This window comes from Vitis vinifera, chromosome 8 (genome assembly GCF_030704535.1).
Source record: "Vitis vinifera cultivar Pinot Noir 40024 chromosome 8, ASM3070453v1".
Classification (NCBI taxonomy): Eukaryota; Viridiplantae; Streptophyta; class Magnoliopsida; order Vitales; family Vitaceae; genus Vitis; species Vitis vinifera.
In genome coordinates, this window is record NC_081812.1 from 13,869,822 (window position 1) to 13,886,385 (window position 16,564).

General features: G+C 38.1%; 1 protein-coding gene across 9 annotated transcripts; it reads left to right on the plus strand.

The window, feature by feature from the left end:
* The first annotated feature begins 1,152 nt into the window (after positions 1-1,152).
* Positions 1,153-16,394, plus strand: LOC100255072 (OVARIAN TUMOR DOMAIN-containing deubiquitinating enzyme 12). 9 transcript variants are annotated; one of them, XM_002276620.5, is made up of 12 exons: positions 1,153-1,542; positions 2,826-2,958; positions 3,064-3,441; positions 3,562-3,734; positions 3,830-3,903; positions 4,560-4,614; positions 13,141-13,215; positions 13,332-13,405; positions 13,506-13,554; positions 14,630-14,714; positions 15,707-15,772; positions 15,910-16,394. In XM_002276620.5, exons 3-12 carry the CDS (start codon positions 3,129-3,131, stop codon positions 15,969-15,971), a joined length of 1,026 nt encoding a protein of 341 aa, XP_002276656.2. In that variant the 5' UTR covers positions 1,153-1,542; positions 2,826-2,958; positions 3,064-3,128; the 3' UTR covers positions 15,972-16,394. The 9 variants fall into 9 exon arrangements, with proteins under 9 accessions (XP_002276656.2, XP_010653600.1, XP_059595001.1 ...); XM_010655298.3 differs by having other exon boundaries at positions 15,707-15,763; XM_059739018.1 differs by having other exon boundaries at positions 2,917-2,958; positions 15,707-15,763.
* Positions 16,395-16,564: the final 170 nt, after the last annotated feature.

Consider the following 16,564-nt stretch of genomic DNA (forward strand, 5'->3'; position numbering starts at 1 on the left):
ACCTCGTACTTGACGCAAGGCCGGCCAAGAGCGAGGCGTGGGACATGGTGGGTTGGGGCCAAACCAACCTCACGATTTGACTTAAAAGCATGCCTCTCTCTGCTTGTCATCATATACCTATGTTTTCAAGCACAAGTGGGGCTGGGGGCATAAAACTTAATGGCTACACTAGGGTCTGAATAAGATGGATCATGAAATCGTAATCAAATATCTGATACAAATACGAATTTGAACTAATTGCATTGTTGAATTTTAGTCTCATAAAATCTGTATCAAAGTGGAACCATTTTTCTCTGGGTCGAGAAGTCTGATTGGGAGATCAGTCAGGGGCGGCGTCAAGGCAGCGCCTTGGGAGGTCCAGGGTAGGTCTTGACTAATAAGCAATGAGCAACACCCGAAAGGGACGGAAAAAGGTTGGGTGCACCCGGCACTCCGTCCTGGATTCATGAATTCTTTGAAAAGGACGAAGATTTCAAAGAAAATGTTGGATAAAACTAAGTGGTTGAGGTTGAAAATGTTGTTCCTAAAGGAAAATTTGAATAAGCAAAACCATAAAAATAATTTATACTCAATTATATAAATATTATTCACTCTAAACTTTAAAATAATAACGATGATTCTGACGTATGAGTTGGAAGGGTTTGTGAATAACAAATCAAATTAATATTTTAATATAGCGTAAAATGATAGTTAAGTATTTGAATTTTAGTCCGTCCTGGATTCATGAATTCTTTGAAAAGGACGAAGATTTCAAAGAAAATGTTGGATAAAACTAAGTGGTTGAGGTTGAAAATATTGTTCCTAAAGGAAAATTTGAATAAGCAAAACCATAAAAATAATTTATATTCAATCATATAAATATTATTCACTTTAAACTTTAAAATAATAACGATGATTCTGACGTATGAGTTGGAAGGGTTTATAAATAACAAATCAAATTAATATTTTAATATAGCGTAAAATGATAGTTAAGTATTTGAATAGTTATGGTATAAAGTGGGGTGCATGTGTTCTTTTAAATTGCAAGAGTACAATTCACCGACGTTGTGGTCCTCTTAATAATGATAATAATAAATAAATAAATTTAAAAAATAAAATAAAATGAAAAGGTTTTAATAGTCTAAGACAGAAATTTATTATTTCAATTTATTGTTTGAAGAATGTGTTTAATTGGTGACGGGGTTCAGTCGCAGGCAGCTAGTCTCCACTTCCGAGCGAATCTCGCCGGTTTTCAAGAATATGAGCAGACCTCCGCCGTCAGATATTGCCATTATCAACGGCCAATAAAGCGAGTACTTACAAGTTTCTATCGACGCGTCTCACGAATAAAACCTAAGCAGGACCGTTCAGGCGGCTTAAACCAATGGCACCTTCCCTCCACTTAAAACAATCCAAAGGTTCTCATCTTTCTTGCACGACACCACTTCACATAACTTGTTCGATGATTAACTCTGTGCAACTGTATATAAACACGTTCAATTCACCATTTTCTGGTTCATGGTTTCGCCATCGTTATCTTCTTTAGCTGGCACTGAATCAAAGGTGAGTTCGGAATCTGATAATTTTTCTGTTTGGTTTCTGACTTCCGAGAAAAGTGGGGAAAATATATGGAAAAAAGAGAACGGAATCTTGAATCTATTTTTTAAGGTGTTTTGATTGCCGAATATTGGAAAAGGCACATGGAACTCAGTTGAGCAGGCCTATTACAATTCGTTGAAAGGATGCTTTAGTTTTTTATCCTTTTCGAATCACCTTTTCGTGGTCGCCAAACGAATCATTAACTCTTCTTTCTGAGACGAGGATTTGCGACTATTGGGATTTGGAACGAGTGGATGAGAGGTTTTTTAATGGTTAAGATTGGAATGACCCTCTCTTTGTATATCAAGAATAGAATTGGCGATCGTTTCAATTAAGATAAAATTATAATTTATATCTTGATGTATACGGTTTTTATCTCAGATCAACTTCATATTTCAACTTCATATTTGACATGTATGGTAAGCATGACTAGCATATTAAATTCAACTGTGAGCTTTGGAACATGAATGTTTGCAAGTACTGAATTGTGTCTCTGGTTGAATAAGATGCGCTGGTACTCCTTATATGGTTAGTTTTTGGTATGAGAAGCACAATTTTCTTAAGCAACAAACAATTTATTGGGTTTCACTTCCTTACTTTGTTTGGATTTTTATTTAAATTTGATTTGAGTGCGCGAATCTTTCTAACTTTTTGTTTAAATTTCATTAAATTCATCGTATGGATTTCAATTATTTATGTGGGATCTATGTTTAAATTGGATTTGAATCTGCTTTTTGTTTCAATTGCATTTAAATTCATTATTATTTTTGAATGAATTTCAATTGTTTGTTTTAAACTTTTCTTTAAACAAGTGAACAAAAAATTTCATTTTTTCATTAAAAAATGTTAGTCATTCAGTACCTTGCCAAAGGCAAGCAAGTTTACATGTCCTTCTGAGGCTAGGATATGATAACTGATAGCTTGATAAATGCCTTTGAGTAAGGTCCAGGAAATTTGTAAAATATTTTGTTGAAACTTGGGGTTTATTAATGCATTGGTTTTTTGACATGAAACCAGGAGCTCAACATCATTCCTGGTGAATCTCACTAAAACATCACTATTATGAAATATGGATCCTTTACATCATATCAGACACAGATCTGTATTTTCCTAACTGCTTTGCCTTTAATGTTGAACACTGCAATTTCTTTTTCTTCACACACTTGTGTAAACATATGCATGTCTATACACACAAAATATGTTCTGTTGATTTCTGGGCAACTCATTTAGACTCGTGTTCATTTCAGGTAAAGGTCAAGTAATTTATCTTGCAGAATCCCTAGAAAAGTGAATTGCTCCAGCATTTGCAAGTTCAATTACTAAATCTTTGTTTTGCAGTATTGAAATTTGAATCTTAATCTCTGCTTTGCTGAGAAAAAGGTAGATTGTCATGCTTTTCATCTCAATGAGGGTAGACCAACTAGATTTTGATGCTTGATTTTTCTTATTCATTGGGAGCCCTGTTGATTGAAATTACCATTGCAGGGAGGGGTTGCTCCAGTGCATTGGGGAATATACAGCTTTCCTGTTGGACATAACTTTAAAAAGTGATGGTTATACACGACCAAGATCTGGATGTTGTACAGTGGGGTCTTAGTCTGTTTGGTGGTGATCCAGATTCTGGGTATTGTTGTAATCTTGCTGAACATGACACTAACATCTATGGACAGTATTTCAGAGATCATTATGAAACAGAATGCAGTGTAGAGAATGATGAGCGCATTGCACATGTCCTTCAAGAAGAATTTTCACAATTAGCAATTACAGAAGCATCTGAATCTTCACGTGCAGGAGAAGAGCATATGCAAGCCCCCATTTTTCCTCAGGATTGGCTCCCTCTGCCGGCGGGAAATTATCGTTCTGGTATTAGGCAAACTGATGCTGCTGACTTTTTTTTTCCACTTTTTTCTTTCCCCTTGATTGGTTTGGTAGGGTTAGTTTCCTAGGTGATCCTTATTTTGATCAATGGTGTACACCGTACAGCTCATGAGGATGACCGAGAAGAAGTAGATCATATTGTTCCTTCTGGTTCTTGTTCCAGCCCAGAAGAAAGATCGTGTGATGGAGAAGAGTATTCCTATTCTCTGGAGATAACAGATGAGTCTGCGCTTGATGGTGAAGTAGGCAAGAGATTGAACCAAATCATTCCAGCTGCTGTAAGTGCAAGCTTATATGTATTACCCACTGGGGTCCAGGAAGCTTCTGTGTGGTCCTTTATGGCCTGAATGAGTTTTTCATTGTCTTTGTGCAGCATGTTCCTAGAATTAATGGAGAAATACCTTCAGTTGATGAAGCCACTTCGGATCATCAGAGGCTTCTAGATAGGTATTATGTCTATCTTTTTTCTCAGTATTGTATAGGAGCAGTGGCAGAGCCAGGGAAAAAGTTGGGGGGGCGGAAGGGCATAGGGTGGCTCTGCCACTGTATAGGAGCTATCTTTATCATCTTGAATGAGTAATCTATCTAGTATAAGGCATCTGTTATGGTTCTTTTAGTGGTTGTCCTTCCCCATTTGGGCAGATGGACGCTGATGTCCTACTTTTTTTAAGCTTTGCATATCAGGTATTAAATGAATATGGAATATAAAATGATTACCCCTCTGATTATTGAATCTTCTTGATGGAATGTGGACTTGGGTGTATGATCTTTAATTATGGGTTATTGTGCTATTTGTTATCTTGTGCTGGATAGATTTTGCATGTTATGGATGGTTTCATTGTGCATCAGGTATTGGATGAACATGGGATATAGAAAATTACTTCTTTGTTTATTGAGTCTTCTTGATAAAACACGGAACTCTTTAATTTTGGGATATTGTGCTATTTTTACCTAGTTCTGGATAATTTTTTTTTAACATGTTAGCCGTAGTTTGATGCTGATTTTTCAGTTGTGAAATGTTTTGGTTGCCCTTTCTAATATGTCTTCTCATCAAATCCGTGGTTTAACACGTATTAAACTTAATACTGGTTATTTCAATTTAGATTGCAGCACTTTGGCTTGGTTGAGTTCAAGGTTGAAGGAGATGGTAACTGTCAGGTTAGTTGTTCTAGCCTTCTTTATTGTTTGGGCTATTCAGATGTCAAATTTTACACATTAAAGAATACAGGGATCTACAGACTTGTGCCATTTTCATCTGGCAAGAGCAATTATGGCATCTTTTTAAATATTATTGCACTAGATTTTGCCTATCAAAACAATTGCTGAACTTGGTTCTAGAATCCAAATCATAATTTAGGGATTAGGTAATTCTAATGTGATGTTCCAAATTAACTTTTTCTCTGTGTTTAGCCTGCTTTTTTGGTACTTTGGTAGCTTCAATTTGGCGCTTATGGATTTTTAAAACCACTCTAGGAGGCTGTTTCTTAATATCAACCAGATTCTTTTAATGTAGTTTTGGATATGCTACCTTAGGGATCAGGTTTTCAAACTTCAAATAATTGTATGCTGGGTTAGGTGGACCAAGAAATGAGAGATTTGTACATTTTGTTTTTTTGATAGGTTGAGAGATTTGTACATTTTGTGTTATGCAATATAAAGATAATTGCCTACAAAAGTCAAGTAACTCGACATAGAGTGTTATTTTATATTTCCTACCTATTCTTTTTCTTTCTAAATGTTGGATCAGTTACAATGAATGGCCAATCTGTAATCTAGGTTACTAGCAGTTGAGGGGTTAGGAATATGACCCCGTAAGTTCATTGAGTGTTGCTGTTGATAGTTTGTTCTACAGTTTCTCTTAGAAGAATCCAAGCTTTGATTTTTTTCCCTGTTCCTCCTTTTTTTCTTTTTACAGATTAGAAGCAGGAAATTTGTTGTACTGAATTACTATGAAAAAGAGAGATGAGAATCCTACCATAATGAATGAAATATGATTAAAAAAAATGAAGAGTATGCTCCAAAGTAAAAGCAAAACAAGATGCATGACTGAAAGAGGTTTAGAAAATGAAGCACAGTGTCAGTACAAAAAACTGCTGTAGTGCTGTGTACAGCTTGGGAGGTAAAAGATCCCCTATCTAAGAAAATAACAGCTTGGCTCATTACTTGGCTAGATGATTGGCTACATGATTAGGTACTCATGATGTGACAATATATAGAACCTGTTTACACCTGCAGCAGGCTTTCTAAGAAGTGGCAAAGCCCTAAGCAGGCTTAGGTAAAGCTTCCACAATTACAGAAAATGATTTTTGTGCACTCCTCCAATCTTTAACTGCCTTGGATTACTCAAAGAAGACCCATCAAAATTCAACTTAACAGAACCCAATGGAGGGGGTATTCAGATGGGGGTGTCTTCTGAATCAACCTATTTGAACTGCAAGCATGTTTCCACTCTAGCAAAATAATGGTTCAAAGGAATGTCAGCCAAGGCTTTAGGGGGAAAATCAGAAAGAGAAGAAATGAAAAAATAAACACCAAAATGCCTCTAATATCCTCCACCTATCCTTGAAGATTCTTGGATTCCTCTCCCACCAGAGTGAGGCTAGCAATATGGCATATAACTCTACCTTTAATAGGTTACCCAAACCCTAAAGAAAATAATTAAAAATCTTTGTCACACTTTTGGGTGAGAAAATGAATTCTAACAAGTTTGACCAACAGATTTTCCTCTCCTTTTGCACATAACAGATTATCCTAGTCCTTCAGGGCTTTGTAACACTTTCTTGCCTGAAGCATACTACTGGTATCGATCTTCTTATGAACCAAAAGCCACACAAAAACCTTCACTTTATGTTATATTAGAGATCTCCAAATGAAATTTGTTGGAATAAAAGGGAATCAGGTTGGTAGAATCAAAGGAAGTCCTAAAAGAAACAACTAATCACATACAATCCTGAGGAGGTCAAGGACCAAACCCTCGTATAGACATAGTTAATAACCACACATGGATATAAGAGGACAGAGAAGAGTGAGCTCCTCAATTTCATATCAAAAAGGTAGCAATGAAAATTGAAATTCCAAGATGAAGAGGAAAAGGAAGGAACTGAAATAAGATGAGATGGAGGGGGCTTTTGTACTCACTGACAGTATTTGGATATGGAATATAAAGTGGTTGATTATGCCACCATGCATCTTCCCAAAAACAAAACTTGTGAACCATCAGCTTCTGAACAAGTAAATGAAAGAATTCAAGAAAATATGGGCAGTAGCCTTCTGTAAGAAAAAGTGTGACCATCTGATAACAATGTTAGCACCCAATCACTGGAATGTGGTTATATATAGTTAAGAAGACCTTGTGCAGCAAAGCATAACTCTCCCTGGGATGCCTCCATAACCACTTCCTTATGAGTGCTCTATTTCTCAAGAGATCCTTCTTAAACACTAACCCCTTTACCTCTTGGGCCTATACACCTGGTCCTGGACAATGAGATGGTTTCTCTCCTTTCCTTTCTCTGGAAAAAAGAAATCCTCCCTGTGATTTCTTGATCCTAGGAGCCACTTTAAGCAGAACGCCTGAAAATATTGAAGATGTAAAGCACTCATGTCTTTCTTACATGGTGTAGAAGGTGTGCTGGAATGCCTGAAATTGATACTGCCATTGATAGAAACATTATTACAATAGGTAAACTATACCTTAGCAAACTGAATAGGATATATTAGGAGTTGCATAAACCATGTTTTTGGAATGGCAAAACAGATATTATATTACAAGAGCCTATGAAAAGGGTGCACCAAAGTACACATGGTGTGTACAATAGGCACCACCAGGCAAGAAAAGAAAAGAGAGAACACAAAAAACATGGTTCCTCCCTTACTTTGAGCTCAACCAATCAACGAAACCTCTCATGGTCACTGAATGGTCATCCATGTACACCCTAATCAATTCCAAAAAATTCCCCATAAAAGAAGATTTGATAGGTTGGTCCATTGTTCAACATCTTTAAACGTCCTTTTATTTCTTTCTCTCCATAATGTCCAAAACAAGAACAAGGGAATAGTCATCCAGGCTTTCTTTCGTTCTCACAAAGCATCCATGCCAACTCAAGAGGTTTCCTTTTATGGAAGGAATTATGTAAACCATAACCAAGGTAAAATACTAAATGAGGTAACAAAGTGAAAAAAGGCTTGGGAATATACGCATTTGCAGTGAGGAGTTGGGCAAGCCACCTCTGGTTGTTAAAAGGGAGATTAAGAGTGGCTTATCTCGGTAAAGGGCTTTTGCTGTTTGAGTTTGAGTCTTCGAGTGAAACTAAAAGGGTTTTGGCTAGAGAGAAAAGAATACTTAAGGAGAATGTTTTGCAACTTACAAGATGGAATCCAGAGGTGGGGTGTTCCCGGCAAGGCGTTGACTTTAAGGAGGCTTGGGTGAGGGTGGTGGGTCTTCCTCTTCACATGTGGAGTAGAGAGGGGTTCAAAAAAATTGGTGATGGTTGTGGAGGTTTTATAGCAGTGGATGAGGATACAACTTTCTTCACGAAGTTATAGTGGGCGAGGATTTTAGTGAAGTTGGAAGGCAAGGAGCTTCCCAATTCGTTGAAGATAGTGGTAGGATCAAACTGTTTTTCCATTTAGTTATGGTAGGAAACCCATTCCTAGTTTGTCCAGGTGGTGTCGGTGAGTAAGATATGTTTAGCTGGAAGTAGGTTAGGTGAGGTAAGGTGAGGTCACGCGTTGACTTATGCGGTGTTGGCTAAGGTTCAAAGGGGAGTACAAAACGTGTCATTGCAGGAGGGAAGACAAGAAAGAGTTGGTGCTGATACTACTGTTGTTGTTGCTTTCTTTGCTTTGGGGTCTGTGGACAGGACTGAAAAGTGGGTTTCTGATGTGATATTTGAGTATAGGAGAGGACAACATTATTTTGAAGTCGCTAGATGGGTGTAGTGGTAGGCTGGATAGAGAAAGAAAAGGGAAAGTGAGATTGGGCTCAGTGGAGGCCTAATATGTTTTTGGGCTTGAGCCTTGGCTTGGCGGGGCGGGGCGAGGGGGGGTGAAAAGGCGGTGGGTTTAAAGCTCGTTTCCTTAAAAAGCTTTCTAGGGGCCGTGGAAAGGATTGGGTGATGAGGACTAGGCCCAGTAAAGGTGGATTGGGATTTGAGGGACTTGTTAAAGCCTCAACGCTTCCCGCTGTTGACTTCGAAGCTATGGCTCAAGAGAAGACCCTCATAGAAGCCAATGGTGGTAGAAAGTCAATCTCCAACATCTTTGAGGAGGACCCAATGATCGCAGTGGCTCCTTTGCTTTCCCAGATAGAGTTGTCTCCTTTGGAGGTTCTAGGGCAAAGTTTATAAACGAGGCGTTGATGGAAGAGGCCTCCAGGTACGACACTCTTTTTCACGATAGTGCGGAGACCTCGTTTCTCTTTTCTACTCCTTTTGTTTTTGGTCGGGCCTTGGTGGTGAGGGGGCCCTTTTGCCAGGGTGGGCTGGTAGCGGTAGAAGATGAGAGCTCCCTAGACCCTTTATCCATAGTCTTGGCAGATGGAAGGGAGTGGGAGAAGGCAGAGGGAGGGGAAAAGGTTTTGGACGAAGGAAGAAGGAGGAAAGTTGCCATTACAATGGTGGATGTAGGGCTGACTCAAGAAGTAGGGGATTTTGGAGATCAGCTTGGTGAAGTTTAACAATTTTTTGGGCTTCTTCCTAGAAGGATTTGAAGGGGAATTTTTAAGTATGCTTCAGAAAATTAAAAAAAAAAAAGAAGGAACATGCTAAAATGAAGGGTGTCGGTTCAACCTCTAGGTTCGACCAAGAATTGAAGAAGCTAGAATGGTCGATGAATTATAAAGGAGGGGACTGAGAGAGCGGGGAGGTCAAAGGAGGAGGGGGTAGAGAGTTAGGTTGTAAGTGAAGTTAAAGTTGTTGTCTTGGAATGTCAGAGGGGCGAATGACAGCAATAAGAGGAAGGATATTAAAGTTTTAATAAGGGCTTAGAAGGTAGACCTAGTTTGTCTTCAAGAGACTAAGATTCAGGAGATGTTCTTCGGAGTGGTGCATAATCTTGGAGTGGGGAGGTTTCTGGAGAGGGGTGTTGTTAATGGGAGAGGAACAACCGGAGGGTTGGTGGTTTTTTGGGATAATAGTGTTAAGAGTTGACTGGCATGGAGGTGGGACAATTTTCAATCTTTTGTCATTTAAGAAATTATGAGGATGGTTTTGTGTGGGCTTTTACGGGGGTTTATGGTCCCATTTCGAAGAGATATAGAGAATCATTTTGGGAGGAGTTAGGGCTATCCAAAGACTGTGGGATGACCCCTAGTGCATTGGAGGGGATTTTAATGTGTCAAGGTTCCTTAGCGAGCGCATCAAATGAGGGAAGTTGGCAGTTGCAATGAGAAGATTTTCATAGATGATTGATGATTTGGTACTAAGGGACCTTCCTTTGCAGGGGGGTCCGTTTACTTGGAATGGTGGTCTTAATGGGCAAACTATGTCAAGATTGGATCGTTTCTTGGTGTTTAAGGACTAGGAAAGTTAGTTCAATGGGGTGATGCAAAATACTCTCTCCAAACCAATATCTAATCATTATCCTATTATGTTAGACGTGGGAAGGGTGAGGAGTGGTCCTTCGCCTTTTCGCTTTGAGAATATGTGGTTGAAGAAGGAGGGGTTTAAGGACCTTTTAAAAGACTGGTGGCACGGGCTCAATTTCAAGGGTTCTGGCAGTTTCATTTTGGCAACAAAGTTGAAGGCTCTTAAGGGTATTTTGAAAACCTAGAACAAGGAGGCTTTTGGGAAAGTGGAGGTGAATAAGAGATTCGCTTTACAACAGGTCAATTTTTAGGATACTCAGGAGAGATCTAGAGCCTTATCAGTGAAGATGGGAAGGCAAGAAAAGAGGCCAGGGAGGAATTTAAGAGATGGGTTCTCATGGAGAAAATCTCTTGGAGGCAAAAATCTAGAGAAGTGTGGTTGAAGGAAGGTGACAAGAATACAGATTTTTTCCATAGGATGGCGAATAATAAAAGGAGTAATCTGACCAAGTTAAAAATTAATGGTTCTTGGATAGTTAAGGAGAGGGAGATCCAAGGGGCTGTGGTTAGTGTTTTTCAACACCTGTTGTCGGCCCTAGTGGCTAGAGTCCAAGTTTGGATGGGCTGGTCTTTGACAGATTAGAAGGGGAAGAGGTAGTTAGGCCGGAGGAGTCTTTCTCTGTTAAAGAGGCTGTATTAGCTCTTTTCGACCTAAGCGATGACAAAGCTAGGGGGCTAGATGGTTACTCCTTAGCTTTTTGGCAGTCTAGTTGGGATTTGGTGAAAGAGAAGGTGATGGGTTTTTTTCATGATTTTCATGAGCATGGGAGATTTGTAAGAAGCCTGAACTCTACCTTTTTGGTGTTGGTCCCAAAAAAGAGAGATGTTGAGGACTTGAGAGATTACAGACTTATTAGTTTGGTGGGAGGGTTGTATAAACTGTTAGCTAATAGGTTGAAGCAAGTGGTAGGTAAGGTGGTATTCTCGTCTCAAAATGTTTTTGTTGAGGGGAGATAGATTCTAGCTTCTTTAACAGCTCCAAGGGATTGAGACAAGGGGATCCCTTTTTGCCTTATCTTTTTGTATTAGGTATGGAGGCCTTGAGTTGTTTGATCAAGAGAGCAATTAGTAGGGGCTTTTTGACAGGTTGTAGGGTTAAAGGAAAGGGTGGTGAGGGAGTTCAACTCACCCATCTGTTGTACGCTGATGACACATTGATTTTCTATGATGCTTTTGAGGACCAATTGGCTCACTTAAGCTGGGTGTTGATGTGGTTTGAAGTCATTTTTGGTTTAAAGATTAATCTGGATAAAAGTGAGATCATTCCAGTGGGGAAGGTGGAGAATCTGGAGGTGCTGGCACTTGAGCTTGGGTGTAAGGTAGGGAAGCTCTCGTCTGTATATTTAGGGTTACCTCTAGGTGCACCTCATAAATCAGTAGCGGTGTGCGATGGAGTGAAGGAGAGGCTTCGAAGAAGATTAGCACTTTGGAAGAGGCAATATATTTCTAAAGGAGGGAGACTCACTCTCATTCGAAGCACTTTGTCTAACATGCCTATTTATTATATGTCAATTTTGTGTATGCTTAGATCGATTAGATTGAGACTTGAGCAAATCCAAAGGGATTTCCTTTGGGTGGGGGGGAGCTTTGGAGAGGAAGATTCATCTTGTTAAATGGCCAGTTGTTTGCTCGGATAAAAGTAAAGGGGGTTTGGGGGTAAAATGCCTCTCTACTCTTAATAGAGCTTTTTTAGGTAAATGGAGTTGGCACTTTATGGTAGAAAATGAGGCTCTTTGGTATCAAGTTATTAGTAGGAAGTATGGAGTGGAAGAAGGGGGGTGGTATACCCGGGAAGGTGGAGAGGGTTTTGGTGTGGGGATCTGGAAGGAGATTAGAAAGGAAAGTTCTTGGTTGAGCAACTACATTGGGTTTTCCGTGGGTAATGGAAGTAGAATCAAATTTTGGTTAGACCCTTGGTGTGGTGGTAAGGCTTTGTGCAACTCTTTCCCCTTTTTGTTTGCTTTGATGGTTTCTAAAGAGGAGTGGGTAGCAGAGGTGTGGGAGACTTCGTTTGAGGGAGGGAAGGAGGGAAGGAGGGAAGGGGGGGGGGGGGGGGGGGGGGTTTGGAGTTCTCGTTTTTTGAGGGCTTTCAATGATTGGGAGGTAGTCTTGGTAGAGCGGTTGCTCTTGACAATACAAGGAATTAGAGTTAGTGCAGATTTGGAGGATAGGGTGATTTGGAAAAAGACAAAATGGGTTTTTCACAGTTAAGTCTCTTTATAGTGTTGAGGAACCGAGAAGTACAGTCCGGTTTCCAAGAAAAATAATTTGGAGCCCTTTTGTTCCTCCAAGAGTGGGTTTTTTTTGCTTTGGGAAGCCTCTTGGGGGAAAGTTTTAACTTTGGATCAACTCAAAAGGAAGGGTCAGTCCCTTGCCAATAGATGTTTCTTTTGTCTGGCCGAAGAGAAGTTTACTAATCAAACCTTAATTCACTGCACGAGGATTAGAGTTTTGTGGGAGTTATTATTCGCTCTCTTTGGGGTGACTTGGGTTCTCCCTTGTTCGGTAAGGGAGACTTTCCTTGGTTGGTGTGGGTCCTTTGTGGGCAAGAAGAGCAAAAAAACTTGGAAACTGGCTCCTTTATGTCTTTTATGGGCAATGTGGAAAGAAAGAAATAGGATAACGTTTGACAATGAAGAGTTTTCAGTTCATAGATTGAAGTATTCTTTTGTATGTAGTTTATGGTCTTGGACAAAGTTGTATATAGATGCTTGCCCTTTATTTTTAATCAACTTTTTTGATTGGTTGGGCTCTAGGTGAGGACGGGTGAGGTTTTTGTTTTTCCTCCTGTTTTGCATTTTTTTGCCTTTTGGCACCTATTGTATACTTCCTATATGCCTTGGGTTGCTTTCCGAGCTTCCTTTTTCTAATTAATATACTCTCTACTGTGTTTATCCATTAAAAAAAAACAAAAAAAAAATACACATTTGCTGTCATTATATAGACTAAGCTCTACCTTGAGGAGAGGTTTGAGGATAGTGACTTGAGGCAGCATCAGACTTGAAAAGGATTTTGAATCTGAACTCTTAAACTGTGAAGCACTTATAAAACCTATGTCCTTTGCCTTTGTAATACTCATTAGACCTTTTCTTTTTCTCCAGTTCCGTGCTTTATCAGATCAATTCTATCGTACTCCTGAGCACCACAAATTTGTGAGACGGCAAGTTGTAAATCAGGTGGATTCTTGTAAATTAACCATTCTTTACCTTGAATAGATATAATTTGTTAAGAATTTGCTGCATATTATTGTTGTACTGATTTTTGTTTCATTACTATGCTTTGTTGTTATCAGCTGAAGTCCCACCCAGACATATATGAAGGATATGTTCCCATGGCATATGATGACTATTTAAAGAAGATGTCCAGGCATTATTTGAATTCTTGCCTTCTTTTTATTGTTTCTGTTATTAATGATTTTGGCTAAGAATGGCCTTGTTCATAAACGATCTATTTTGGATGAATCTAGGAGCGGTGAATGGGGTGATCATGTCACTTTACAAGCAGCTGCAGATTCAGTATGGATTTTTTAATAACCTAGTTTCATGTTTTTTCCTTTAAACTACATTCCCTTTTTTCCCCTGTTGGTAGTGAGAAAAAGCTGGAAGTTAGAATAATGTTCATCATGTTCATTGTATTCCTTGTTGCAACAAAGCTGCTGATGATATTTAGCCTATAATTGAGCTTTTTTTTTTTTATGTCTAATAGACACAGATTTAAGACAGTTCCTGGTTAACTGCTTGTATGATAAACAAACAAATTGATGACATTATTTGCTGACATGGTAATATAAAAGGTGTTAACTATCGTAGATTTAGTAAAGGAACAAGTTGATAGTGTTATTTACCATCATGAGAACGAAGTATCATAGATTTTTGTCAAAAACAATGTATTTTCTTGTTAGACATTAGATGACAATTTATGAATTGGGAAGGGTTCATTTCTTTTCAAAGAAGCTGGATTTTTAAGGATGATGCTCTATTTTTTGTTATATCAAGAGGCCCTAATTCCTCCTTGCCTCTTTATCACCTTAGCCCAGGCCCAGGGGGAATCTTTAATGCTTTCTGTCCATAATTTTGCTCTGCATCTATCAGATACTTTCTATATTATTGGTTTCTACCCTTTCAACATTGCAGTGAGTATTTACTGAATTGATGTCTCTGATGCAGCCTAGTTCAAGGCACAACTTAGTCTTATTACAAAGTTGACCAAGTGCATTTGATTTTTAAATCATAGATTTATTAATTTTGAAATCAATGAAGTGTGAATAGTTGAAAGATTACAGAGACTTTCTTAAAGCTATTATTTAAATATTGTTTTTGTTAATTGTTAAGTAAGTTGTTATTTTGAAATTAATGACGTATGGATAATTGAAAGATTATACAAACTGTCTTCTGAAAACTATTACCTTGCATATCATCTTTGTTAAGTACAAAATTGTTCTCTCTCTACACAAACACGCACGTACACCCTATTCTTTCAGCATGCATATATGCAGACATTTTCCTCAACTTTTAACTCAGATAAATATGGAGAATAATTAACAAAGCCCAATTTAGTCCAGAACTGATGTGTGTAAATATTTTCTTGCAGTATGGTGTCAAAATAATAATTTTTACTTCATATAAGGACAGCAGTAACATTGAGATTCTTCCTAAAGCTCCGAAGTCAAACCGAGGTAAGATTTTATAGTTTACAATGTCTGTTGTGAGCATAATACTGGTTTAATTTTATGTTGACTTAAACCAACACAAAACAAAAAATTAATGTTAATGTTTATAGTATTAGCTGAATAGTTGTTCTAATGCCTGTTAGGAAATAAGAAAGCATGGAATGTCGATCCTCTTTGCCTATTTTGGACTGTTTGGAAAGAGAGAAATAGAAGGACTTTCGAAAATGTTGAGCTTTCAAATCAAGAGTTCTAGTTCTCTTTTTTGTGTAATTTTTTAAATTGGAACAAAAGGAGGTCTAAGGGTTGATTCCTTGTGTATGATTGATTTCATTGATTGGTCAGGCTGCCTATAAGGGGAGGGTTTTCTTGTTTCTGCTTGATGCTCACTTGTATACTTCCTGTGTACTTAGTGTTGCCTTTTTTTTGCTTTTCAATTTAATTCAATTTAACCTATCAAAAAAAAAAAGCCTGTTAGGAAATAAAGAATTTATTCTGTGGTTATCTAGATTGAACAACTGAATTGATTCATGTTGGGTGGTTCCTGTCTGTTGTAGCCTTGTAGGGTGTTGTGCTTTCCCATACGCGGTTACAATATACTTTTGGAAAGCGAATCTTAGGAAGCATGCCTAGCTAATTAAAATATCCATGGGATCACTACAAAAAATTGAATTTCTTGACCTATCTGTGTCTGGGGAACAAGCTCTCTACGATTATTTGATTTCAGATTTTCTGTTAAAAATGGTCATCAATCCTCTTAGGGGTGGGATTCCAATCCCTGGTCTCTGGTACAACTGCTGAGAGACTTTTTCCACCTTCAGTTAATTTCACTATAGTACAACTGATACTACTTAGAAAGAAGAGACTTACATTATCAATTTGTAAATCTTAATAAAACAAAATTCTCTTTAACAAACCGTAGAGGTAACATCTTGATGAATTTTGTAAATTTTTATATCATTATTGGATAGGCTTAAATAGAGTTTGTACACCCTTTGCAGTTATATATTTGAGCTTTTGGGCAGAGGTTCACTACAACTCGATCTATCCTCAAGAAGGTAGAGAAGGTAACTTATTGCAGAGTTTGTGTTGACAAATATAATTTGGGATGGTTACGAGTTTAGTATTATTTATCAGGGTAACCCAGCACTTTTTAAGAACTAACAAACACTGCATGTTGTGTTGTTTTCTTGTATTCATTCAGAATCATTGTCATATGAGTCTAAGAAGAAAAAAAAGTGGTGGATTTTTGGAAATAAGCATTAGGAATGACAAACTGATATAAAGTAAGCACCTTATCCATTTGTTGCTGCTTCTGCTGCTTCACTTCGGCTTCAATTGTACATGGAGTTTTTTTGGTGCGATATTTGCTTTCTCATGTTTATTTGTCTTGGTATGCAGTGTCTTCCAGATATATACACTGTAAATATTTTGAATTTTCTTTGATGTTCTTGATGTTTCCTGATGCCCTGTGACTGTTCATGCCAATCTAACAACAGCATGGTGTGCACTGTGAGATCTGTTAAGGGTCAAAAGGATACTATGAAGTCACTACCGAAGTCTTAACACATGCTATGTTTATTTAAACTAGAAATTACTTCGGAAACTTTCCAAGCCCTTGCTTAGTGTTATTGGTGATTTTGGTTGTAATTTTTCAATAAAAGCTTATGTCGAGAGCTCCAAAGATTCTCACGACAGCCTCCTCATTACGGAAAATTTATCATCATTTAACAACAAAGTGAGCTACGCATGTTGACCTCTTCTTTTTGCTAAATGAAATATGTAAAAAAGTAAAGTGTTAGGCTGTGGAGCTAATGATGGTTTCTATTATTTTTTTAGTATATATTAAAAAAAGTTGA

Excerpts from the sequence above, each read along its gene's own strand:
- LOC100255072 (XM_002276620.5), top strand. The coding sequence starts at position 3,129 with ATGGTTATACACGACCAAGATCTGGATGTTGTACAGTGGGGTCTTAGT. Across the intron at positions 4,615-13,140 it reads AAGGAGATGGTAACTGTCAG|TTCCGTGCTTTATCAGATCA; the intron begins GTTAGTTGTTCT and ends CTTTTTCTCCAG. Across the intron at positions 13,216-13,331 it reads GACGGCAAGTTGTAAATCAG|CTGAAGTCCCACCCAGACAT; the intron begins GTGGATTCTTGT and ends TGTTGTTATCAG.